The sequence below is a fragment of the Haliaeetus albicilla genome, chromosome 30 (genome assembly GCF_947461875.1).
Source record: "Haliaeetus albicilla chromosome 30, bHalAlb1.1, whole genome shotgun sequence".
Classification (NCBI taxonomy): domain Eukaryota; kingdom Metazoa; phylum Chordata; class Aves; order Accipitriformes; family Accipitridae; genus Haliaeetus; species Haliaeetus albicilla.
In genome coordinates this window covers 1,072,488-1,098,879 of record NC_091512.1, presented here as the reverse complement: position 1 = coordinate 1,098,879, position 26,392 = coordinate 1,072,488, and the positions used below count along the sequence as shown (strand labels likewise).

The 26,392-nt window shown below is 52.5% G+C and overlaps 1 protein-coding gene and 1 pseudogene across 1 annotated transcript; one reads left to right on the top strand and one right to left on the bottom strand.

Annotated features, from left to right (window-relative positions):
• The first annotated feature begins 858 nt into the window (after nucleotides 1-858).
• On the top strand, nucleotides 859-1,884 carry LOC138682958 (olfactory receptor 14J1-like). The gene has a single exon (XM_069774487.1). It carries the CDS (start codon nucleotides 859-861, stop codon nucleotides 1,783-1,785), a length of 927 nt encoding a protein of 308 aa, XP_069630588.1. The 3' UTR covers nucleotides 1,786-1,884.
• Nucleotides 1,885-20,470: 18,586 nt separating this feature from the next.
• Nucleotides 20,471-21,368, bottom strand: LOC138682973 (olfactory receptor 14C36-like; annotated as a pseudogene).
• Nucleotides 21,369-26,392: the final 5,024 nt, after the last annotated feature.

The following is a 26,392-nucleotide window of genomic DNA, read 5'->3' as shown; positions in this document are numbered from 1 at the left end:
TCCTTCCAAGCTGTGAGCTGCCCTCCAGGATGCAGGTCTGTCCCATCGCGTCTTGGTGTTACCTGAATGCCCCATGGAGAAGCACAGATACAGCAAGACTGAGGAAATGCTGCTGTTTGTGAAATGAACCATGTGTGTCCTTGGCAAGAGGTGGGGTGCAGAGACCTTGAGAAAGGGGGAGACACTTGGTGTTGGACAGTGGGTGACTCTGCTATCAGTAGTGCCTGGAGTCTTTTCAGGCTAACACAGGGGTGTGATTACATTCCATCTCAGAAAGGTGAGAGCTCAGTGTAGCTGGCAACAAGACAGAGTGACAGACCTGCTGCCCTCCCTCTGCACTAAGCCACAGGCAATCCTCTTGCCTCACAGGACACACTTTGTTTTCTCTGAGTGAAGCACAAATGATGAGGGTTTCTGAAATCCAAGAAAATCTCACCAGGTGAGATAGTGGAGAGCTCTAACCCCCCACCTTTCACTCAAACACTGTTTTGATTGTGGTTTCTTAGCACTGGGAGTGCAGATGTAGAGAAACACTTTTACGTTAGAAGCAGTTTCATCTGACCAATTCAAACACCAGGACTGACCCCCCCTCAACAGACATGATTCCCAGAAAGTCACTGCTGCAAAGCAGGGCTGACTCCTTGGCAGCCAATGGGCAGAGGTCCTGCTCCTCACGAGACACGCAGCCAGCACCAACCAGAGCTCCATCCACAGAGCTGAACAGAGATCTCGTTGAAATGGAAACAATGCGGTGAATATGTATTATGAGAAATGGCTTTGATTTTGGTCAGAGACTAATGCCCTAACTTGTCACTGTCCTTGCCTCCCTGTTCAGTGCTCCACACCCAGAGGCAGCAGATGTCCAACAGCAGCTCCATCACCCAGTTCCTCCTCCTGGCATTTGCAGACACACAGGAGCTGCAGCTCTTGCACTTCTGGCTCTTCCTGGGCATCTACCTGGCTGCCCTCCTGGCCAACGGCCTCATCATCACCGCCATAGCCTGTGACCACCGCCTCCACACACCCATGTACTTCTTCCTCCTCAATCTCTCCCTCCTTGACCTGGGCACCATCTCCACCACTGTCCCCAAAGCCATGGCCAACTCTCTCTGGGACACCAGGGCCATCTCCTATGTAGGATGTGCTGCACAGGTCTTTCTGTTTCTCTTTTTGTTGTCAGCAGAGTATTTTCTTCTCACTGTCATGGCCTACGACCGCTACGTTGCCATCTGCAAACCCCTACGCTACGGGACCCTCTTGGGCAGCAGAGCTTGTGCCCACATGGCAGCAGCTGCCTGGGGCACTGGTTTTCTTTATGCTGTGCTGCACACTTCCAATACATTTTCAGTACCCCTCTGTCGAGGCAATGCTGTGGACCAGTTCTTCTGTGAAATCCCCCAGATCCTCAAGCTTGCCTGCTCAGGTGCTTACCTCAGGGAAGTTGGGGTACTTGTAGTTAGTGTCTCTTTTGTATTTGGGTGTTTTGTTTTCATTGTGCTGTCCTATGGGCAGATCTTCAGGGCCGTGCTGAGGATCCCCTCTGAGCAGGGACAGCACAAAGCCTTTTCCACCTGCCTCCCTCACCTCACTGTGGTCTCCTTGTTTGTAAGCACTGGCATGTTTGCCTACCTGAAGCCCCCCTCCATCTCCTCCCCATCCCTGGACCTGCTGGTGGCAGTTCTGTACTCAGTGGTGCCTCCAGCCTTGAACCCCCTCATCTACAGCATGAGAAACCATGAGATCAAGGATGCCCTGAGAAAACTAATCACTGGATGCTTTTTATAAGGAATAAAGTGCCTGTTGTCTTTGGCATAGGTCTCATAATATATCTCATTACAGGGTCAGCCTATTCTGGTATTTCTTTTATGAATATTTTGAGTTTGATGGCTTCTTTAATACTTTTGGACTGTTATTTTTGTTTGTTTGTTTTGTTTTATTTTACCTATCTGAATGTTTTCCACTAAGAAATGTTTTATTGCTCTTGTTTCTAATTCACAGTCTATCCAGATTTTCTGTGACCTGGATGCTGTGCAAATGAGGAGCCGTAGCCTCTGTGTGTTTAAACAAAATAAAGGGCCCTGCAGTGACTTGTTTTTCTGAGATCCTTCCTCCAACACCTTCTCTGCAGCTGCAGGGAGCAGTGCCTGTGTGCAGAGGGGAAGAAGAAAAGAGTCCCGGCACAGCAGCACTGCCAGGGAGCACCAGCGCTTGGTCTTTCCTGAGCTGCTCTCTTCCCACTTCCATGCTTTCCTTCTGAACCCTTTGGTTGGTGGAATGCCTGAGTGCTCTTCAAGCATGGTTCGAGTCCTGCTGTGTGGCAGGCCTGTGACTGCAGACAAGGACAGGCAGTGGGCACTTGTGTGACAGAGCTGGCCTCCATTGCAGCATTTCCATCATACAAGGGGATTTCCTCAGGCCTTGTGCCACAGATGCCCCCCACCCCTGGGGCTCACCCCTCTCCACCCTGGAGGAGCTGCTGTGCCCTTCAGAGGGTCTGGGGCTGTGGGGTGAGTGCCCAGAGCTCTGCTGCACCCTGTGGTGGGCACTGCTGTGGGGTCATGCCAGACTGGGCTGCACTGGGGAGAGGGCAGGGGTGGTGGAGACAAGTGAAGGGAAGTGGGGAGAGTTTAGAGGGAGCTGTGCTGGGCTGGAAAGTTCCCAGGAGTGAAAAATATCAGTGTAGAGGTTGCAGAGTGTGACCATGCAGGGCAAGGACTGACACCGGGGGTTTGTGTTGCAGAGCCAGGGCTTGCTGAAAGCATGGAAGTCATGCAGGTGCAGGAGAGAGAAGGCCGGTCTGTGGCCTTGGTGGTGTGGACAGACAGGCAAGGTGGCTCAGGGTCTTTGTCACTCCCAGTGTCTCTCATTGGCCATTTCCAGCACTTGCTGGTCACCCCATATTTAGGGTAAGATTTGCTGTGAGGCCATCTCCACCTTCCTGCTGGTCCAAGGGCTGGTTTGGGGAACAGGCAGCCCTGCCCAGCCTCATTCCTTCCCTAGACCCTGGCAGACCCTGGAGCAGAGCTGTCTGCAAAGCTCCGCATGGGACAAGGCTGCAGCAGGGCAGGGGTCGGGTGCTGGGGAAGCTGCAAAAGTAGGAGGGTCATGGGGGAACTGTGATCTGAAGGCCATCATAAGGATCACAATGAGGGGAACTTTCTCCACCCCTGACTCTACCCTCTGACGTGTGGAAAACAGACTCCACAATCAGTGAGATTGTAAAGTAGGTATGTTCATTCAGCGCTGGGCAGCACGGCGAGTAGTCCCACCAAAGTCCTGCGCGCCCGACTCGGCAGTTCGCCTCAAGTTTATACAGTCAGGTATTACATATTCACGACCTATTCCCGCTTCATATTAAAATTAGCTCCGAGAGGTCATTTCCATAGTCTCCTCTCAACTGCGCCTGCGCAGGGCCTCTTTATGGTGGTCGTCTGGTGGTCGCGGAGATGAAGATAGATGACTCCTCTTCGTCACCGCTAGTAACCTCTTTCCTTGCGCAGGCTCAGTGTTTTCTTGGTATTCACCCAAGCCGCAAGTCCAGTCTTAGCTGGCTCTTGGGGCCTGCTCCTGCTTCTTATCAAGGACTGTCTCTACCTCATTGGTTGGTTCTTGGGACCAGCTCTTCTTATCGAGGACTGTCTCTACCTCAGCTAATTTCAACAATGTAAGCACTAAACATCATCTTTCATCCCCCTTTATTATGTCTACTGAGATTCTTTTGACTCCTCTTGTCTCACTTTCCTCTCTAACTGCACGGGCGGTGTAGACCTGGCCTGCCTATCTGCACGGGCGGGGTAGACTTGGCCTCCCGAAGGGCGCCGGTGGGTTGGACCAGGCCTTCCTAACCTCGCAGGCGGGGTAGACCTCACCTCCCTACCAGTGCTTGTCAGGCATAACTGGCCTCCCTGCTGCACCGGTGGGGTAGACCTGGCCTCCCTACCCGCACAGGCGAGGTAGACCAGGTCTCCCTACTGACAAGCGCGGGGTAGATGTGGCCTCCCTGCTGCAGTGGTGGGGTAGACACAGCATGCCTAGCCACGCAGGCGAGGTAGACCTGGCCTCCCTGCTGGCGCCGGTGGGGTAAACCAAGCCTCCTTAACCGCGCAGGTGGGGTAGACCTGCCCTCCCCACCAGTGCCTGTGTGGTCGACCTGGCTTCCTAGCTGATCTGGCTGTGTAGACCACACTTCCCTACCGGCAAGGCCCTGGTAGACCTGGCCTCACTAGCCGAACAGGCGGGGTAGACCAGGCCTCCCTACCCGCATGGTGCGGTAGGCCTCGCCTCCCTAAGCATGCGGGTGGGGTAGACCTGGCCTCCCTAACTGCATGGGTGGGGTAGAACAGGCCTCCCAACGGGTGCAGGTGGAGTCGTCCTGGCCACCCTGTCCGCGCGGGCCTGGTAGAGCAGGCCTCCCTAAATGCACGGCCAGGGTAGACCTGAACTCCCTAACCGCACGGGCAGGCTAGACCTCGCCTCCCTAACCACGTGGGCAGTATAGACCACGCCTCTCTAGCTGAGCGGGTGGGGTAGACCTGGCTTCCCTAACTGCGCAGATGGGGTAGACCTGGCCTCCCTACCCACGAGGGTGGGGTAGACCTTGCATCCCTACCTGATCCTTCGGGGTACTACCGTTACCCCTACTGGTACTCTGGGGTAGTACGGGTACCCCTTCTTATACCCTGGGGTACACCTGCTGTCCCTACTGGCGCTCCGGGCTAGACCTGGCGTCCCTACCTGATGCTCCAGGGTAGTACTGGTACCCGTACTGGTACACCAGGGTACACCTGCTGTCTCTACGGGCGCACGGGGGTAGACCCGCCCTCCCTACCTGAACCTCTGGGGTAGGCCTGGCATCCCTACCCATGCGGACGGGGTAGACCAGGACTCCTTACCTGTGCGGGCAGGGTAGAACTGGCCTACCCAGCCACGCAGGATGCGTAGACCTGGCCTCCCTGCTGGTGCGGGCGGGATAGACATGGCCTCACTACCCATGCAGACAGGGTAGAGCTGGCCTCCCTGCTGGTAAGGGCAGGGTAGACTTGGCCTCCCTACCCGCGCAGTCGAGGTTAAAAAGGCCTCTCTACTGGCACGGGCAGTGTAGACCTGTTCTCCCTACCTCAAGGGCAGGGTTGACCTGGCCTCCCTACCTACGTGGACGGGGTAGGCAAGCCTCCCTGCCGGCAAGCGCGGGGTAGACCTGGCCTCCGTGCCGGCGTGGTCGCAGTAGAACTGGCCTCCATACCTGATCACTGGGGGTAGGCATGGCATCCCTACCTGATCCTCCGGGGTAGTACCGTTACCCCTACTGCTACTCCAGGGTACTACCGGTACCCCTACTGGTACCCCGGGGTACACCCGCTGTCCCTACGTGTGCTCCGGGCTAGACCTGGCGTGCCTAGCTGACACTCCGGGGTAGTACCGGTACCCCTACCTGATCCTGCGTGGCAGTACCGGTACCCCTACTGGTACTCCGGGGTACACCTGATGTCTCTACAGGCGTGCGGGGGTAGACCTGCCCTCCCTACCTGACCCTATGAGGTTGGCCTGGTAGCCCTGCCTGATGCTGTGGGGTAGGCCTGGTGTACCTACCCGCGCGGACCGGGTAGACCAGGACTGCCTGCTGGCAAGGGTGGGCTAGACCTGGCCTCCCTACCTGCACAGACGGAGGAGGTGAGGCCTCCCTGCTGGCAACGGCAGGGTAGACCTGGCCTCCCTGCTGACAAGGGTGTGGTAGACCTGGCCTCCCTATCCGAGCGGATGGGGTAGACCAGGCCTCTCTTACCAGCATGAGAGAGGTAGACCTGGCCTCCTTACCACCATGGATGGGGTAGGCCAGGCCTCCCTACCTCAAGAGCAGGGTAGACCTGGCCTCCCTACCCGCGTGGGTGTGGGACACCTTGCCTCCCTACCTGCGCTAGCAGAGTAGACCTGGCCTCCCTATCAGCAAGCGCGGGGTCGACCTAACCTTTCTACCAATGTGGGCGGCATAGACCTGCCCTCCCTACTCATGAGGGTGGGGTAGACTTGGCCTCCCTACCTGACCATCTGGGGTAGACCTGGCGTCCCTATTTGATCCTGCGCAGTAGTACCGGTACCCCTACTGGTACTCTGGGGTACACCTGCTGTCCCTACAGGCAAGCAGGGGTAGACCCACCCTCCCTACCTGACCTTCTGGGGTAGGCCTGGCGTCCCTACCCATGCGGACTGGGTAGACTAGGCCTCCCTGCCAGTAAGGGTGGGGTAGACCTGGCCTCCCTGCCCGCGCTGGTGGCATAGACCTGGCCTCCCTGCCCGCACCGGTGGCATAGACCTGGCCTCCCTGCCCACACAGGCGGGGTAGACCTGGCCTCCCTGCCCACACAGGCGGGGTAGACCTGGCCTCCCTACCCACGCGGACAGTGTAGACCAGGCCTCCCTACCTGACCCTCTGCAGTAGGCCTGGCGTCCCTGCCTGACCCTCTGGGGTAAACCTGGCCTCGCTACCTGATGCTCTGGGGTAGGCCTGGCATCCCTACCTGCGTGGACAGGGTCGAACAGGCCTCCCTGCTGGGAAGGGTGGGGTAGACCTGGCCTCCCTGCCGGCACCAGTGGGGTAGACCTGGCCTCCCTACCTGTGCAGACAGGGTAGACCAGGCCTCCCTACCTCAAGGGCGGAGTAGACCTCGCCTCCCTACCTGACCCTCTGGAGTAGGCCTGGTATCCCTACCTGATGCTCAGGGGTAGGCCTGGCGTCCCTACCTGATCCTGCGCGGTAGTACTGTTACCCCTACTGGCACTCCATGGTAGTACCAGTGACGTGCGGAAAACAGACTCCACAACCAGTGAGATTGTAAAGTAGGTATGTTCATTCAGCGCTGGGAAGCACGGGGGGGTAGTCCCACCAAAGTCCTGCGCGCCTGACTCAGCAGTTCGCTTCAAATTTATACAATCAAGTGATACATATTCACAATACGCCTATATATATGCATGACCTATCCCCACTTCATATTGAAATGAGTTTTGAGAGGTCATTTCCATAGCCTTCTCTCAACTGCGCTTGCGCAATGCCTCCTTATGGTGGTAGTCTGGTGGTGGCAGAGATGAAGATAGACAACTCCTCTTCATCACCGCTAGCAACCCCTTTTCTTGTGCAGGCTCAGTAGTTTCTTGGTGTTCACCCAAGCTACAAGACCAGTCTTGGCTGGCTCTTGGGACCAGTTCTTCTTATCAAGGACTGTCTCTGCCTCAGCTAATTTCAACAATGTAAGTGCTAAACATCATCTTTCACCTCCCTTTATTATGTCTACTGAGATTCTTTTGACTCCCCTTGTCTCAGTCTGCCCTTGGCCCTGGTGCCACATCTGAGGTGCTGCAGTCCTAATGGGCATCAATGCCCACCACCTGGGGCGTGGACAGCAGGAGCCCTGTGTGCCATGACAGAGCTGTGAGATGAGTGGAGTAAGAGCTGAGGTGAGGAAGGACAGCTCCCATGGGTTATTTAGTGAATGGAGACACAACATGCTTAGGAGAGGAGATGAGAAGTGGGGGATGACTTCTGTGATGTCAGGGCAGTTCAGATATATATGGATGCTCTCTATGGGACAGGCAATTGATTAGGTGGGAGCTTCTGTGTGAGTCAGCTTCTGAATAGGCCATCCAGTCTGATGCTCACCTGGACCTAGAACTCCCAGAAGAGGAGGAGCTGGTCAGGGATGTGAAGACTGGTGTCAGCCTTGGCCATAATGACCGTGAAATTGTGGTGTCCCAGATCCCCAGGGATAGGAAGAAGGAGAGCAGCAGAGAGCAGAACCTGCACATCAGGGAATGAGAATTTGGCCTATTGAGGGCGCTGGCAGGTGGGGTCTAAGATGGCAGTGTCAGGGCCCTGGGCAGCATCACCTGCGGCTTCCACCCACACCTCTGCCCATGGGCCCAGGAGACGATTGAAGCCTAGGCCTGAGTTTCAGCCCCAGCTTGGCCTATGCTGTAGGGCTACTGGTCTCCAGACACAGCCATAGGCACAGCCTTGCCTGTCCATGGACCTTGTTGATTCGGACTTGCAGGCTCACTTCCCACCTTGATTCTTTATGGGTTGTACAATGGAAGGAATCTGTGGCCCTCCAAGTGCCAGAACCCAGCTGATTCATGGAGGCCTAGGGCCTTTCTGCTTCCTTCCTGTCATCACTTGGTCAGGTTTTGGGAGGAAAGGAAGGAAAAGCAGGGGTAGTTTCCAGGTGCCAGTGATTGAACTGGGGGAGCAGACCCATCACATGTGAAATGATCTAAAGGCTACGCCAGTTCAAAACTGTTATCTTCTGCTGCTATTTCAGAGGCCTTAAACCTTCAGCAGGAACCTGGCAGCTCTGAGATCCCTCCATCTCCCTCTCTTGTAGCAATTAAGCTGATAGTGCCCCAGTCACAGGCTTGCTTTCATTTCTGTTTGCAGCCTAAAGCACCCCATTGGTCTGCAGATATGCCAGGAAACTTGCATAAGGAACCCACTCCCGTGGACAAGAAGGTGGATGTTCTCAGGAATCTCAGGAGGCGTGGCATACCTCTAGCTGTGTTCAGGGAGGTGTGTTCAGAGAAGACCTTGACACTGTGCAAACAATATTCAGCAACAGCTAAAAGACGAGTGTGTTGTCAGCACTGTTTGAGGCACCAATGGAAAACATAACACCATAGGGGCTGCTACGAAGAAAGTGAACCCCACCCCAGCCAGACCCGGGACACTTGAACCAGAGTCCCAAAAATGGACACAGTGGTATACAGGTAGTTTGACAAGTGATGGGCAGGGGAGACAATATTTTCCCTCACTCTTTTGGCAAGGCTCCTCCTTCTACTCTCCAGGACACTGCTGGCCACCTTTGCTACCAGGTAGCCCTGGATCGTGTGGATCACTGCTGGATCGTGTTTTGCCTTCTGTCCCCCAGCATCACCAGGGCTGTTTCCTCAGAGATGCTCTCTGGCCAGGCAGTCCCCTTCCCCTGCCATTGCAGGGTTTTAGTCTATCCCAGGCGCAGGATCTGGCCTTTGTCTTTCCTGTATCTCGCAACATTCCTGACAGGACAGTCCTTCTGCCTGTTAGGTTCCCCTGAATGGCATCCCAAGGCACAGGAATGGTCCTCCCAATATAGTGCCATCAACAAACGTGGTGAGAGTTGCCTCCTCTGGGTCATGGACACAGGTGTAAAACTGCACAGCACCCAGGAGAGTCCCCTGTGCAGCCCCACAATACCCCAATATGTCCCACTGGCCTCCAGGTAGGGTATGGCCCCTTCAACACTAGGCTCTCAGCCTCATCATCCAGCTGGTGCTTTGCCCATTTCTTTGTCTATCCATCCAGACTGTAATGTCCTAACTTGAGCAGAAGAATATTGAGGGAGAATGTGCCAAAAGTCTTGCTGAAGTGGAGGTAAACAACATCCACCGTGCTCCCCTCATGCACAAATGCACTTCCTTCATCATGACGGCAATCAGGTGGGCAAGGCCTGATTTACCCTTAGGAAGTCCATGCCGATGTTCTTTTTTAGGTGCCCAGAAATGTCACCCATGAGGAGTCATTCAATGGCACACTCCTCATCAAAGTGACTTGTACAGCCTGTGGTTCCCTGGGTTGCACTTCTGGCCTCTTTAGAAGATGGGTGCAACATTGGTTTGTGTTAACTCTCAAGAGACCCCTACCAATTCCATGACCCTTTACAGAGGACATTCCAAAGACATATCAGTCTTTCCCTGTAACTTCATTACCGCAGTTCTGCCTGTCCTACGGTCTACTTAGTTTCTGTAGTCTTTCATGTAGTTGCACCTGTCCTGACAAAACGACCATTTGTGAAAGTCATCTTTTCAGATGCAGACTGCCTAGGCAAAGGCCCTTTCCGTTATGCTCCACTTCTCTCCTTCCCTTGCTCTTTGTTCGTCAAGATACCTCTCCCCTATGCAGCTGCTTTGAGCTTCAGGGAGTTAAAAGCTTGCCTGTCTTCCAGTCGTCTAATAGTCTCTTTAGCCAATTCTTTAATTGTGTTTATATCTAACTTTTTTGTATCCATCACAAACATTTCTCAGAAGATTATCCCTTGTAGAAAGGCAGCCTCATTAGGGGCAGCTTGTACTTCGCATATGGTTGAGGAGTGCAACTTATTGTTTATGAAACTTCTTGATGATTTTCTTTGCTTTGTTTGCAAATAGGAAAAATTCTTCTGGGCCTGTGTGCAGCCAGTTCTCTAAGGAGGGCAGGGGGGAGATGATGCAATGGAGCTGTAACCTCCAGCTGTAGAGATCAGTGGAGAAGTCTGAGGCAAGGAACAGAGATGTAAGCCCCAGGTGGCCAATGTCAGAAGTGGTGAGGTTTGAGAGGTGAGGAGCAAGGGTGTCCATCCAGTGTCAGACCTCAAGGGACTGCTTTTCCTGGCTGTCCAGACCTCCTGAGGAGACACTCTGGATCATTATCACTTGGAGAATGCTTCTATCACCTCTTCTCTAAACTGAGGAGTAAGAAAAACTGTTCTTTAAAAGAAAAAAAATCATGGCCTTAGGTGCACTTTGAAATCTTCCTCCTTAACTACACTATGAAATTTCTCTAATTAGCTGTACAAGTCTTGAAGACTTGGAGAAAATTGCAGGAAGAAACAAGGCTCGTTAGAACTTTCTGTATCCTAATGAGCCCCACGGTGTGTTTGAGGCTGAGTCCATGAACCTCAGCTACTGAGAGCAGACTGAAAGAAACTTCTCAAGAAGCCAAAGTCAGAAGCAAAGTACCTTGAAGCATTAATGGGCCCCATTGAGGGCCATTCCTGACAAAGCCTCCCCAGGGACTCGTTAGAGCAGATACTTGGAGGCTGTGATTGCAGGTAGGCAAAAGCACTGTGAAGGTGGCTACAATGCTGAGAAAATATTTGGTTTGTTTTATGAAGCAGAAGGGCCAAGCCCTGATCTCCAGGCCTTGGGAAGACAGATTCTGTCCCTCACAGGTGAGTCAGGGCTCTTCCTGGGGGCAGCGAGATGTGAGGGTGAGCAATGCCAAGTGTAGGAAAACTGTACAGTGTATCCTGGTTTCCCCAAGCAGGGGTGAGGAAGAAACTTGGGGAAACCAAGTCCAGAGCCTCAAAACAAGTTTTGCCTGGTAGGCCTCAGTGGCAGAAGCTACTGGCAAATCCAAGGTGACAAATCCCTTGGACCTGTTTGGCCTTTCAGCCTTGCCAGAGCACATGGTCATCTCTACTGCAGGCTGTCATAACCTGTCCCATGCCTTACCTCCTTCCCTTCAGGCTGTTGATGTCCATCTTGCTTTCCCACCTAGCTCTCACCCCAGCATTTCTGTTTCTTCACGGATGTCTCTCCAGCGTGGCTGGATTTTCCTTGAAACACAAGGCCATGGGCTGATCTGGGCTCTCTCTGGGTGACCTCTTGCACCACAAGGCTACCCTTTGAGTGACATTTCTTTCTCAACACATCCAGTCTGAACCTTCCAAGCTGCACTTTGCGCAGGTTTCCTTCTCTTCCCACTACCAAGAAAAGCTCCATCATCTCTGAAGCCACCCTTCAAGCAGCTGCACTCTACTGCTATAGTGCCCTGAGCCTCCACTTCACCAGGCTAAAGAAGCCCAAGTCCCTCAGCCTCTCCAAATAAGCCCCATCCTGGCAGATGTCCTCTGGGACAACTCCAGTTCTTCCCTGCTCCTCCAGACTGGGGAAGAACCCCACACCCAGACACACTAGTCCAGATGTGGCCACATCTCATTGAGGAATGAGAACACCCTTGCCTGGGTGGCCACACCTCTCCTAATACGGCCCTGTATGCAGTTGGCCTTATTCACTGTTTGTAGTGTTTGCTCTATCAAATGGCATTTTAAATGATACTGCACAGCGGCTGCGTGCCTTTCTTACTGGGGACGTAAGAAACCAGAACCTCCAGGTACAGAACAACCACCAAGTCCTGTGCCTGCTGCTGGCTATCAGATTCTCAGGCAGAAGTGATGTCATAGTTGACATGCCAGCCATGTGTCTGCTGATGGCTAATGACCCCAAGAGATTGGAGATTCCAATGACCTCACACTCGCCTCCATGGCCATGTGCCTCCTACTGGCCTATGAGCTTCTCTGACATAATTAGTGTCACAGTGATAGCCCAACCCATCAGCCTTCTTGTGGCATGGCAACTGACCAGACAGAAGTAACCTCACCGTGATCTTCCAAGCCACGTGCCTGATGCTGTCCCGTCATGTACTCAGACAGAAGAGGTGTGAGAAGCCATATCTGAGCCCTCGTCCTGGACGGGCCTACCAGGTACTTGGGGAAAGGGATTCTCACAATCAACACGCTTCCGCTGGCCTGTCAGAGACACTGGCAGATGTGAGTGTAAAAGCACATATCCCAGCCATGAGTCAAGGGCTGACCTATCAGCTCCTTCACAAAGAAGTGACCTCACAGTCCCTTTCCCAGCCATGTTCCTGCTGCTGGCCTATCAACTCCAAGGACAGAAGGGACCTCCCAGCCACCTTCCCAGCCTTGTGCCTCCTGCTGTCCCATGAGATCCTGAGGCACAGCTGACCTCACCATAGCATTCCCACCCATCTCCTCCTTGTGGACTACGAGCTCATCAGACACAGGTCACCTCACATTCCTCTCCCAATGCCATGCGACTGTTCTGGGACATCATGATCCCTGTCCTGGTCCCAAGGGGCCAAACATCTTAAGTGAGGTTAAGGAGAGGTGACCAAGATGAGGGCAGTAGAGCGTGGGAAAAAGAGCTTCAGGGATTCGGTGTTCAGGTTGGAGCTTAGGGATTAGAGCTCACCTTTCAGGGATGGGGATTAGGCAAAGGCTTAGGGAGGGAGTTTGGTGTTCTGCTGAGGTTCCCTGGCGAGTGTTTAAGGTGCAGGCTAGCATGGTGGGTTAGGGTTTTGTTTAGAGCTGGGGTGAGGGCTAGGATTAAGGCCAACATGTTAATACTAGGGGTAGAGGCTAGGGGCTAGGCTGAGCAACTGGGTAAGTGTAAGGGTAAGGGGTTCTGGGTTTGGGATTTGGCTTAGATGTAAGCTTTGAGGTTAGGGATAGCCTAAGCTCAGTTAGGTTAGTAACAGTGGATTACTGTCAGGGGGAGGACGAGTATTTAGGGGTAGGGTTAGGGCTTAAGGTTACTAGTTAGAGATAGTGTAAAGGCTTAACAAGAATGTTTTCACAGCAACGTCCCCTTAACCCATTTTACCTCTTCAAAAGCTTTTGTGTCTGTTGGCCAAGGCCCTCTTCCCTCCCCCAAATCTCCCATTTCTTTTGCCCAGGCTCCTCCTGGCCTCCCCAAATGTGTCTTCCTGTTGAGGGCGGCTTCCTGATGACCTTCATGACCTCAGAGTATCTCTCTCCCTGCTGCAGCTGACCAGTCAGAAGTGACCTCACAGCCACCATCCAAGGAGACATACTGTCTGCTGTGCTTGAGAGGCCTCTTCACAGCCTACCCAGCAGCACTGGAGGAAGGTGATGCCCTGCACCACCCCAGAGCTTCCCTGCCTGCAAACCCACTTGTACATCCGAAGGATTCCTGCATCACTTTTCCCGCATGGGTGCTTTAGTTACCACAGGGCAGCTTGGATGCCATGGCCACCTCTGTGCGGACAACTGAATCAACACCAGAATGTAAATTTTAGAAAATGTGGAAGCCTATGCAGAAAAAGAAATCTATGCAATAGCAGAAAAAGCCTTCATTTCCAGCTTTTAATGATCTTTTATGAAATTTTGCTGATCATGGAGGGATGCTGCTAGTATCTGGCTTCTCAGAGGACTTTGTGCCATTGATGGAATTTGATCCTGATCATCCATCCAACTTCCCAAGCACTGCATTGTCCACGTCTTCAGTCCAGATGTCAACAATCTGCTCTAAGGAGACTATGGGAAATCACATCCAAGGACTTGCAAAAGTCCAGGTACACAGCATGCCCTTCTTTCCCCTCCCACATGGGTTCAGCAATCCTTTTCTTGTCCTTCAAGCGATGGAGATGGCTGCAAGAGCATTTTCCCTGTCACCTTGCCAGGGACTGAGGTGAAGGTGGCCAACCTGTAACACTCCCCATCCTCCTTTTTGCCCCTGTTGAAGATGGGTTTGAGATTTGCCTTTTCTGAGGATCTTGGAACATCCCTGATCTCTCTGCCCCTTCCAAGATGTTTGAGAGAAGCCTCGTGATGACACCAGCCAGCTCCACTAGCACCTCTCTGCTGCATCACACACTAAAAGCCGTCTTCATATCCCACACTTCCAGGGACGTGCCCAGGACACCGCACATGCCAGCCCAGGTCCTCTGGGCTGGTTCAAAAGAGAACCAGAAGCAATCTCTTCCTGCAGGCCTACAACTCCCACGGGCTCTCCGTGCAGCTCACAGCTTCCCTGAGCATTTTTCTCAGTGTCCCCCTCCCCCAAACTTTCTAGTCCACAGACTGTAGATGAGAGGATTGAACAGGGATGTGAGGATGGTGTAGATAAGGGGCTTTGTCAACCTCTCTCAGGGAGGTTCTTCTGGGCATCACACACCCAAGGATGAGGGTGTCGTAGAAAAGAGTGGCATTAGTGAGGCAGGAGGAGCAGGTGGAGAAGTCTTTCTGCCTGCCTGCGCCGGATGGGAGACGTTCCTCAGGGTGGCAGCTCTGATGCACACAGGATGACCATGTGAACAGGAAGGGGAGGATGGGATCTAAAAAGCAGGTCATGGCAGCAAAGAACATGAGTGTCACAGTGCCAGTGTGTGAAAGCTCCAGCAATGGGGTGAAATCACAGAAGAAGTGGTCCACTCCACTGGGGCCACAGAACGGTATCTGGGACATGACTGAAATGATTACTGTAGCTGACAGAAATCCCCCTAGCAAAGGAGACAGACCTGGCAGTACCTGAGTCTTGTAGAGAGCAGGGGGTGGCACACAGCCCAGTACTGATCGCAGGATGTAGTCACCAGCAGTAAACACTCTGTACATACAAAAGGACATGAGGTCCTTACAGCTCCAGTGCCTCCTTGCCTCCTCACCCACCCTCCACAGAGCCTGCTCATGAACCTGGAGACTTCCTGGGGTTGCTGACAAAAGACTTTTTCTGTTTCCTCTCCCGGAGCAAGCAGTTTCTAACTTCCAACACAAGGTCACTCTTGCTGACTCCTGCTCTGATCCTAAATGACAAAAGCTAGTCCAACCTGTTCTCTGTCACATAGAGGACCCCCACAAATCCAAGCTTCCCCTTCATACAGGAGGCATAGACCTCATCTTCCCTGCTGCTCCCTGGGCAGAGCCTGTATCTCTCTATAGCAGCACCACAGCTCAGCAAGTTGTCCCACCACGTCTCGTTTAATCCAAAACCATCATAGTTCTGTGACAAGCCATGGGTCTTCAGCTCCTCCTGGCAGTGCACATTTGGGCCATGGCATCTCAGCTGTGGCAGTGTACTGGACCACAGACTTCTCACAGGGAAACCTGAACGCTGGTCCTGACCAGGAAAATACTGAACATCGAGTTCTTAGGGCTGACTGCACTCTGCTGCATGTACGGCACAGCCATCAAACCTGTGTTATGCTGCACAGATCCCTTGGCCACAGGACAACCTCAGCAGCATATTATCACACAAGAGCCTGCAGGCAGGTCCCACTCTGTACTGGACATCATGCCTCCCATACCACAGGATGCTGCAGAGCTCTGGGCACTCACCCCACTCTCTCCCTCGAGGAGTTACCTCGGGTGGTGCCACAACCCAAGGGGGAGTCTCCGACTGCAGACCCGCTGCTCCGAGGAGGACTGACAACGTGTCCTCCAGCGGGACCCTGTTTATACCCCTGTCAAATCTGACCTGTGGTCATTAAATCCCTGTTGGCCAAGAGGGTCACCTCGGAGTACCTGGTGCATCTCGACTGGCCAGTTCAAATTTCAACCTGCCAGCCTCCAGGGTTTCCTTCCCCTTCTCCCTTCCCGGAGAAGTTTTGTTTCCTGCTGGCAGGATGGGGGTCTGTGGGGGAATGCACTGCCACCACTCCCAACAGATTTGGCTTACAGGAATGTCTTCAAGCAGATTCTGCACCAGCAGACCTTGTGACTCAACTGGCAAAGCCACCCGCAGCAGGGGGAAACCCCATCTCCCAGGCTGAGACAGGCAGTCAAGATGCAAACATCTGCAGTGCCTGCTTGTTACTGGCCTCCAGAACATGCTCAGGGACACACTGCTCTCCTATAGGAGGTTAAACAGCCTGTTGTTCCATTGGTCATCCTCTGGCCTGTGTTGGAAGAGAGCTGTCAACTACTTTGGAAGCCATCAGGGACTTGTCCTGATCTCCATGATTTGTCAACAGTGATGCAGAGTGAGCCTCGCTACAAAACTGGCTTCCTCCCTCCCCAGCCTTGGATGATTCCCCTCTGCTCCCAGGGGCTGCTCAAGGTTGACTTTCCTCAAGTAACCTCTGACTTGATCGCCACTTACTGCTGGTTGTTTTCCTCCAGGGTCCTGTCACCAGTCACAAAGGCCTGGCAGAAGTCACAGCCAAAGAAGTCATTCAGTTCCTCAGCCTTACCTGCTCCTACACTTAGGAAGTTCAGCAGCAGGCCCACATGATCCCTGTCTATTCTTTTACTGTTAATGAACTAGTATCAGCTCATCTTCCTGCCTCTATCCTCCCCTGCATCTCTCAAGACAATGGGACCTTTGGCTTTGGCATCATCCCTACGTCCTGGGACAAGGTTTGTACATTCTGTCGGCAGCTGTCCCTGCTTCCACCTCCTGCCTGCTGCCTTTTTGCCCTGGAGCTCAGTCAGTGCACACAAGCAGCCTTCTGAGAAGGTTGCTTCTCTTCAAAGGTATTTGGGGAGATCATTCTTGTGCTTTAAGGAGGCTGTCCTGTATGGCCTGTCAGATTTCCCATGCTCCTTCACCCAACAGAGCTGCTTCCCATGGCACTGCTTGTCTCAGTCTCCTGAGTGTGTCAAGGTCTTCTCCTCTGGAGTCCCAGGTCTGTGCTCTCCTGCTGGCCTTACTCACTGCCCTTTGGTGTCTCATCCCCCACTAATTCATGCCTATGACAGCCAAGACAGACACTGAATATCATCAAATCCCTAACCAGCTTTTCCTTGTTGGCCAGGATCAGGTCCAGGTGAGAATCACCCTTGATGCCCACCTGGCAGCTGTCTGAAGAAGTTGTCCCAATAGCCAACTTCAGGCTGTTGGCACCCTGTTGCTTTGCCTTGCCAGGGAATGCCAGGGCACTTGAAGTTGTTCACCACAGGAACCTGCTCATGAACCTGGGGACTTCCTGGGGTTGCTGACAAAAGACCTTTTCTGTTTCCTCCTCCTGAGCAAGCAGTCTGTAACTGCAAACACAAGGTCACTCTTGCTGACTCCTGCTCTCATCCTAAATGACAAAAGCTAGTCCAACCTGTTGTCTGTCACAGAGAGGACCCCCACAAATCCAAGCTTCCCCTTGATACAGGGGGCATAGTCCTTGTCCTCCCTGTTGCTCCCTGGGCAGAGTCTGTATCCCTCCGTTGCAGCACCACAGCTCAGCAATGCCCTTGATCATCCCCATTGCAGGCTGTCCTACACTGTCCTATGCCTGTGCTGATTTCCCGGTGGACTTTAGCTACGTTCCCTTTACCCCACCACACTTGGACCCTAGGATCTCCCAAGCCATACTGATGCCCTTCTGTCCTTACTGGCTGTTGCTTCAAACACAGAGCTGTGGTTAAGCAAGGATTGGTCAAGGCCTGTGAGTTGCCCACAACCTGTCTGCCTTCTGCCAATACCCTGATCATGCTCCTCTCTCACCCAAGCTATTACTGCCCCACACTTGCTTGAATCTTCTGTTTCTCTCTGGATGCCAGCCCTGAAATACATGTCCTCCTTCTGTTGCCTCAAAATCAAAACTGAACTTATTTCACTTCAGCAGGATGCCCCGCTACCCCTGCCACCACTTCCAGTCTGTTACCAAAGATGCGGACTGCTGTGTTGCATATATTTATGTTTTGGAAGGTCAATGCTTCTTTTTTTTCTTTTTTTTTAATAGATACTGATACACCTGGGGAAATCTCAAAAACACATGTTGATGGATTCTAGATATTGTCAGGGCTGTATGTATGGGGGCACATATAAATCATCCCTGCACCTGATGTGAATTATTTCTGTGGTCAGGGAGACCCTGAGAGCTCTCCCTAATTTGAAAACATGCAGGGGAAGGAAGGGCAGCATCATTCAGGCTGGAAGGGACCTCAAGAGGTTTTTTGGAAAAAACCTCCTGCTCAAAGCAGGGCCAGACCAGATTACTCAGGGCTTTATCCAAAGATGCCTTACTCACTTTCTGGGATAGAGCTGGCACAAACTCCCTGGGAAACAGCTTCCAGCATTTGACTAGCCTCATGTTGGAAATGTATTTCTCTATATGTGTACTAACCGCCTTCTTTCAGCCTGTTGCCTCTTGTCCTTGTGTCTTGTACCATGGACATGAGCCTGACTCAGTCTTCCTGCGAACACTGCAATGCTGCTATATGTTTCGCCCAAAATCTTCCTTTGTCCAGGCTGGACAAGCCCAGCTCCCTCAGCCTCTCCTCACAGGTAAAGTCTTCCTGCCTCGGATCATTATGAGGGCCCTTTGCTAAAGTGGCTCCAGCTTGCTAACATCTTTCCTATATTGGGATCTGAAATCTGGACACACTGTTTTCTATAGTCCCTTCCTCAATCACCTCGCTGTGCTCCTGTTCGTATAGCCCAGGGTGCTCCTGTCCTTCCTTGCTTCCAAGGCACACGGCTGCATCCTGTCCATCCCGCTGTCCACCAAGACCTTTCCCAAAGTCCTCCTTCCAGCCAGGCAGCCCCCAGCCTGTGTCATTGCCAGGGTTAGTCCCCTGTAAGGGCAGAAACTGGCATCAGTCCTTGCAAGATTTCCTGACTTTCATGCCAATGCATGCTCTTCTCTCCCTTGAAGCCTTTCCCTGAGCACAGAGGCCTGGAGACCATTTCAGGAAAGACTCAGGCACAGCAGGCATTCATTCCTTCAGCCCCACCTGTGGCTGCTCTTCTTAAATCACCTTCCCCATTCAGCAGCAGCCCTGTATTTCCCTTGTTCAGCCTTGGTCTCTCAGAAGTGACCAAAGGTCTTCTGTTTGCTTCTGAATTCCCTTGCAACCAGCATCTTCAGGTGAGCTTTTCTTTTCCTACACACATACCTCCACAACAAAGGCAATAGAAATTTGTGCTTTGTAATTGTCCTGACCCCTGCCCTGCTGCAGCCATGGGGCTTTGCAGATAGCTCTGCTCCAGGGTCTGGGGAAGGAGAGAGGCTGGTCAGGGCTGTCTGTTCCCCCAAACCAGCCCTTGGACCAGCAGGAAGCTGGAGATAGCCTCACAGCAAAACTTGCCCGTAAACCCAGGATGACCAGCAAGTGCTGGGAATGGAAAAAAAATGGGGTGACGAAGTCCCCGAGCCGCCTTCCCTGTCTGTCCACACCAGCAAGGGCACAGACCGGCCTCCTCCTCTCACCTACACCTGCATGTCTTCCATGCTTTCCACAAGCCTTGCCTCTGCACCAAAAACCCTGGGGTCAGTTCTCGCCCTGCATGGTCACACACTGCAACCTATACCCTGGTATTTTTCTCTTCTGGGCACTTTCCAGACCAGACCAGCTCCCCCTAAACTCTTCCCAATGCCCTCCCTCCACCTCTGCTGCCCTCTGCCCAGCACAGCCCAGTCTGGGCTGGCCCCACAGCAGTGCCTACCACAGGGTGCTGCAGAGCTCTGGGCACTCACCCCACAGCCCCAGACCCTCTGAAGGGCACAGCAGCTCCTCTAGAGTGGAGAGGGGTGAGCCCCAGGGGTGGGGGGCATCTGTGACACAAGGCCTGAGGAGATCCCCTTGTATGATGGAAATGCTGCAATGGAGGCCAGCCCTGTCACACAAGTGCCCACTGCCTGTCCTTGCCTGCGGCCACAGGCCTGCCACACAGCAGGACTGTAACCATGCTTGAAGAGCACTCAGGCCTTCCACCAACCAAAGGGTTCAGAAGGAAAGCATGCAAGTGGGAAGAGAGCAGCTCGGGAAAGACCAAGCACTGGTGCTCCAAGGCAGTGCTGCTGTGCCGGGACTCTTGTCTTCTTCCCCTCTGCACACAGGCACTGATTGCTGCAGCTGCAGAGAAGGTCTTGGAGGAAGGATCTCAGAAAAACAAGTCACTGCATGGCCCTTTATTTTGGTTAAACACACAGAGGTTACGGCTCCTGATTTGCACAGCCTACGGGGCACACAAAAGCTGGATAGACTGTGAATTAGAAACCAGAGGAATAAAGACATTTCTTTGTGGAAAGCATTCATATAAGTAAAACAAAGATAAAAAACAAAACAAAATAAAACAAATAAAGAAGCCATGAAACCAAAAATTCTCAGAAAATAACCACTAGAATACGCTGACCCTGTAATGAGATATGAGTCCTATGAAAAAGACAACAGATACTTTATTCCTTCTGAAAAGCATCCAGTGATTAGTTTTTTCAGGGCATCCTTGATCTCATGGCTTCTCATGCTGTAGATGAGGGGGTTCAAGGCTGGAGGCACCACTGAGTATAGCAATGCCACTGCCAGGTCCACGGATGGGAAGGACAAGGAGGGGGGCTTCAGGTAGGCAATCATGGCAGTACTTATAAACAAGAAGACCACAGCAAGATGAGGGAGGCAGGTGGAAAAGGCTTTGTGTCGTCCCTGCTCAGAAGGGATCCTCAGCACAGCCCTGAAGATCTGCCCATAGGACAGCACAATGAAAACAAAACACCCAACAGCTAAACAGAAGCCAACTACAAGTACCCCAACTTCCCTGAGGTAGGCATCTGAGCAGGCGAGCTTGAGGATCTGGGGGATTTCGCAGAAGAACTGGTCCACGGCATTGTCTTGGCAGAGGGGTAGTGAAAATGTATTGGCAGTGTGCAGCACAGCATGGAGAAACCCACTGCCCCAGGCAGCTGCTGCCATGTGGACACAAGCTCTGCTGCCCAGGAGGGTCCCATAGTGCAGGGGTTTGCAGATGGCAACGTAGCGGTCGTAGGCCATGACAGTGAGAAGAAAATACTCTGCTGACATCAAAAAGACAAACAGAAAGACCTGTGCAGCACATCCTGCATAGGAGATGGCCCTGGTGTCCCAGAGGGAGTTGGCCATGGCTTTGGGGACAGTGGTGGAGATGGAGCCCAGGTCAAGGAGGGAGAGGTTGAGGAGGAAGAAGTACATGGGTGTGTGGAGGCGGTGGTCACAGGCTATGGCGGTGATGATGAGGCCGTTGGCCAGGAGGGCAGCCAGGTAGACGCCCAGGAAGAGCCAGAAGTGCAAGAGCTGCAGCTCCTGTGTGTCTGCAAATGCCAGGAGGAGGAACTGGGTGATGGAGCTGCTGTTGGACATCTGCTGCCTCTGGGTGTGGAGCACTGAACAGGGAGGCAAGGACAGTGACAAGTTAGGGCATTAGTCTCTGACCAAAATCAAAGCCATTTCTCGTAATACATGTTCACCGCATTGTTTCCATTTCAACGAGATCTCTGTTCAGCTCTGTGGATGGAGCTCTGGTTGGTGCTGGCTGCGTGTCTCGTGAGGAGCAGGACCTCTGCCCATTGGCTGCCAAGGAGTCAGCCCTGCTTTGCAGCAGTGGGTTTCTGGGAATCATGTCTGTTGAGGGGGGGTCAGTCCTGGTGTTTGAATTGGTCAGATGAAACTGCTTCTAACGTAAAAGTGTTTCTCTACATCTGCACTCCCAGTGCTAAGAAACCACAATCAAAACAGTGTTTGAGTGAAAGGTGGGGGGTTAGAGCTCTCCACTATCTCACCTGGTGAGATTTTCTTGGATTTCAGAAACCCTCATCATTTGTGCTTTACTCGGAGAAAACAAAGTGTGTCCTGTGAGGCAAGAGGATTGCCTGTGGCTTAGTGCAGAGGGAGGGCAGCAGGTCTGTCACTCTGTCTTGTTGCCAACTACACTGAGCTCTCACCTTTCTGAGGTGGAATGTAATCACACCCCTGTGTTAACCTGAAAATACTCCAGGCACTACTGAGAGCAGAGTCACCCACTGTCCAACACCAAGTGACTCCCCCTTTCTCAAGGTCTCTGCACCCCACTTCTTGCCAAGGACACACATGGTTCATTTCACAAACCCAGCAGCATTTCCTCACTCATAGTGTCTCTGTGCTTTTCCATGCGGCATTCAGGAACACCAAGATGCTATGGGACAGACCTGCATCCTGGAGGGCAGCTCACAGCTTGAAAGGACACCCCAAGAAAATAGCCAAGTGTCCTGATGATGGTATCTCAGGAAGGGAGAGTCAGCTCATTTCCTAGGGAATGACACAGGCTGCATTGCCCACAGCTTGGAGGAGAGCTTGGACACCTGTAACCTTGTTCCCATGGACACAGCTGCATGGGAGGACCCACAAGTTCAGTGTGTGACTCTGCAGCTGAAACTCCCACCCCAGAGAAACAGACAGCAAGAATAAGATAACAGTAGCAATAACACAGACTAGTGGAGAAGCAAGGAAAAATGCACTGATCGACTGCCTCAGAGAGCCAAGGGCAGAGGCAGCTGAAGTCTCAGGAAAGAGTTACCCTTACCCAGCTGTACATGCCATCTCCCAGACACCAACAACAGCCAGGCAGTTGTTCTCAGTCCCTGTGCTCTACTTCAGGAGGCTCCTGTCAGAAGTACTGGTCTCTCAGCGTTACAGCTTAGGAGTCTCAGTGTGCTGTTTAAGTATGACAACAGTTGTTTGATTTCCCCTGAAAATTCCCCAAGAGTAGGAAACAGAAAACACAAACTCAGGAATGCTAGTTATGATTATAGGTATCCCTGCATTGACCTTGCCCTTGAAAAGTGCCCTCAGAAATGTCCTGGGGATGATCTGGAGCTGTGAGCAGCCCTGATCCACACAGCACCCTCTTAGCAGCAGAAAGACCCTGCCCTCCTGCAAGTTTATTTTCCACCCACAGCTTCTCCCCACTCTGCTGTTAGAGATCCCCAGGCAGGCTGAGTACTTACCCTGGCCAGCGGCAGAGTCCCTGCCCCAGCACACAGCGCCCTGGCTGCAAGGACCCTGCTCAGAAGGACAGCCCTGGGCACCCCTGGCTGCACACCCACCTTCACACTCTGCAGCCATCCCCAGGTGAAGGCAGCTGACATGCCCTGTCCCTCTGAGGGTGCAGCACGGAAGCTGTGCTCAAAAGCGCATCCTTTTTCTCTACACTGCACAAACTGTAAGAGTCCTCACAACAGATCCACTAGGCTGTGGGATGTACAAGCTTTAGGAGATCATTCCATGAACCACAGCTGCATTGCCCTGCAGCAAGACACTCACCCTGTTAAGGGCTGTGAAGATTTTTCTCCAGGTCAGCTCTTCTCTGTCCTCCCACTCCAGACTGCCTTTAACATCTCTCTCTGCCTCACTTCTCTCCCCTCGGTGCCTGCAGGCAGTGCCCTCAGCCCTGCTGTGCTTTGCAGAGGAGCCGCTCCTGGGCAGAGCTGTCTCTCTGCAGTGCTGCCTGCTTGCCATGAGCTCCCTCCAGCCCAGGAGCCCAGCCCAGCTCAGCAGCAGAGGACCAGCCCAAGGCAGCACTTTCTCTGCCCCCTCTGGGCTGCCTCCAGGTGTCCCTGGGGCTCCAAGGGAACCTGCTGGGAAACAGGCTGAGGCAAACACTGGTGATGCCTCAATCAGCTAGACACAGACACTTGTTTCCTTAAAAAAAATTCTCGCCTCACAGACAAAGTTACATCTACATGCCACGTTTTTTGGTTTTATTGTTAGACAGGATACCCAGAGAGAGGCAGGCAGGGATCTCCTTTACCCCTGCTGAGGGAAGGGATCCATGGGTCAATGGAGGCATCTCATCCTGTGTTTCTACTGATGGCATTTGAAGGAGGCTCAGCTCCCTCCCATGCACACCACAAAGCCACAGGAGGTGGGATTCCTCTTGCCTCAGTTCAGGTGTGAGCAAAATGGACACCTGCAGGGGAGCTCCTTGTCTCAGCTCCCATCTGAATTAATGGAGAGGAAAGGCAGGAGTCAGGTGTTCAGATGCATAAACTTGGTGACATTTGAACTGCCAGAGGTGGTCCAAGATACATGTAGGTAACAGCAAACTGTAATGGAGAAGTTCATAGAGACAGGGCAACATCTTGGGAATCCTGTATGAGCCTGGTGGGAAATTCCTCTGGCCAAGTGACATGGCAGCTTATGCCCAACTAAAGGCCAAAAGAACCTTTTCCTTCTCCTTATCTCCATGGCACTTGATACAGGTATTCATATGAACAATTGCCGTCATGTACCATAGCGACTGCTGGGTCTCCCTCTTTTCCATCAGCTGAATTTACTATACCTCCACTGACTATAATGGCATGTGTCCCAGGTTCGTCCCCACACTGCCTAACAGAATTCAGGGCAGGTCCTCTGTTTAATGTCCAACTCCAGGCCCACAGAGCTACACGAGATGCCAAGGCTGGCAGGGACCTCACAGGAGCTGCAGGAAAGCAATTCTCATTCAGGGTGGTACATCACAGACACTCCATAAGGCATCGCAGAGAGTGCAATTTGGTGCCTGTGTGCCCTTGACTGATGCCATCAGTCAGAGGCATCAGTCATCAGATTCCTTCAGAGAGGCAAGGTCTGCTCCTTCTCCACCCAAGAGCTGCAGGCATTGCATGAACATTAAACATGTTGCACAGGGGTTTTTACTCACTCCCTTGATGATCCAATCAATGAAAAGACCAAGAATTTTAAGAGTGAGCCTGGATACATCTTGTCTTCAAGCACATCATCCTCCAAGCACAGCAATGGTCCATATCAAAACTCAGCGGAAGCTCAAAAAGGGTTTCAAGGGCACAAAGATGAACTTTTGATACTTCGGGAACTGTTACAGAAGAAAAAGAGATAAGGTAGGACCACTGCTGAAATGAGGAAGAGTAGATCTAGATAGATCTGAGGTACTCTATGTTACAGCCTCGATTAAAACCAGCAAGATCTACCAGGCTTTTGAGCTGTGAGGCAGGACTCTGAAGAAGAACAACCAGCAGTGGATGGGGATCAAGCGTGGGGTTACTCAAGCAAACTACACCCTTACCAGTCCATGGAAACCATAGGGGCTGCATCCAAAGGTGCTGAGAGAGTGTTTTTTTCTCGAGGAGGTGCTGGTCTGTTATGACCCCAGTAAGAAAGGAACTTGGACACTGTGGGCTACATTTTAATATTATGTTCATCATTGTTAACACCATAAGGAGAGAATCATGCAGATCAGCTTAGACCCCTTTAGATGGTGGGAACCCCAGGTGGTGTTGCATTGAACGGGCCTTCTACCTGGATGCAGCAAACCATGCAGACCCCATCCATAGAAGACAATCTCCTGTTTTGGTCGTTCAAGCTACTATAGGATTTTCTTACAAGGAACATCTCTAGTCATCGTCTCAACAGTCAAACAGAAATGATGTTTTCATGAGAATGTTTTGCTGCACTGTTAGATACAGGCAAGGCCAGGCAGGAGGCATGATGTCCAGTACAGAGTGGGACCTGCCTGCAGGCTCTTGTGTGATAATATGCTGCTGAGGTCATCCTGTTGCCAATGGATTAGTGCAGCATAACACAGGTCTGATGGCCGTGCTGTATGTGCAGCAGGGCACAGCGCAGTGCAGACCTAAGAACACAATGTTCAATATTTTTCTGGTCTGGACCAGTGTTCAGGTTTCCCTGTGAGAAGTCTGTGGTCCAGTACGCTGCCACAGCTGAGATGCTGTGGGCCAAATATGCACTGCCAGGAGGAGCTGGAGACCCATGGCTTGTCACAGAACTGTGATGGTTTTGGATTAAATGAGACGTGATGGGACAGCTTGCTGAGCTGTGGTGCTGCAATGGAGGGATACAGACTCTGCCCAGGGAGCAGCAGGGAGGACAAGGACTATGCTCCCTGTATGACGGGAAAGCTTGGATTTGTGGGGGTCCTCTAGGTGACAGACAACAGGTTGGACTAGCTTTTGTCATTTAGGATGAGAGCAGGAGTCAGCAAGAGTGACCTTGTGTTTGCAGTTACAAACTGCTTGCTCAGGAAGAGGAAACAGAAAAAGTCTTTTGTCAGCAACCCCAGGAAGTCTCCAGGTTCATGAGCAGGTTCCTGTGGTGAACAACTTCAAGTGCCCTGGCATTCCCTGGCAAGGCAAAGCAACAGGGTGCCAACAGCCTGAAGTTGGCTATTGGGACAACTTCTTCAGACAGCTGCCAGGTGGGCCCCCAAGGGTGATTCTCACCTGGACCTGATCCTGGCCAACAAGGAACAGCTGGTTAGGGATGTGATGATATTCAGTGTCAGTTTTGGCTCTCATGGCCATGAATTAGTGGGGGATCAGACACCAAAGGGTAGTGAGTAAGGCCAGCAGGAGAGCACAGACCTGGGACTCCAG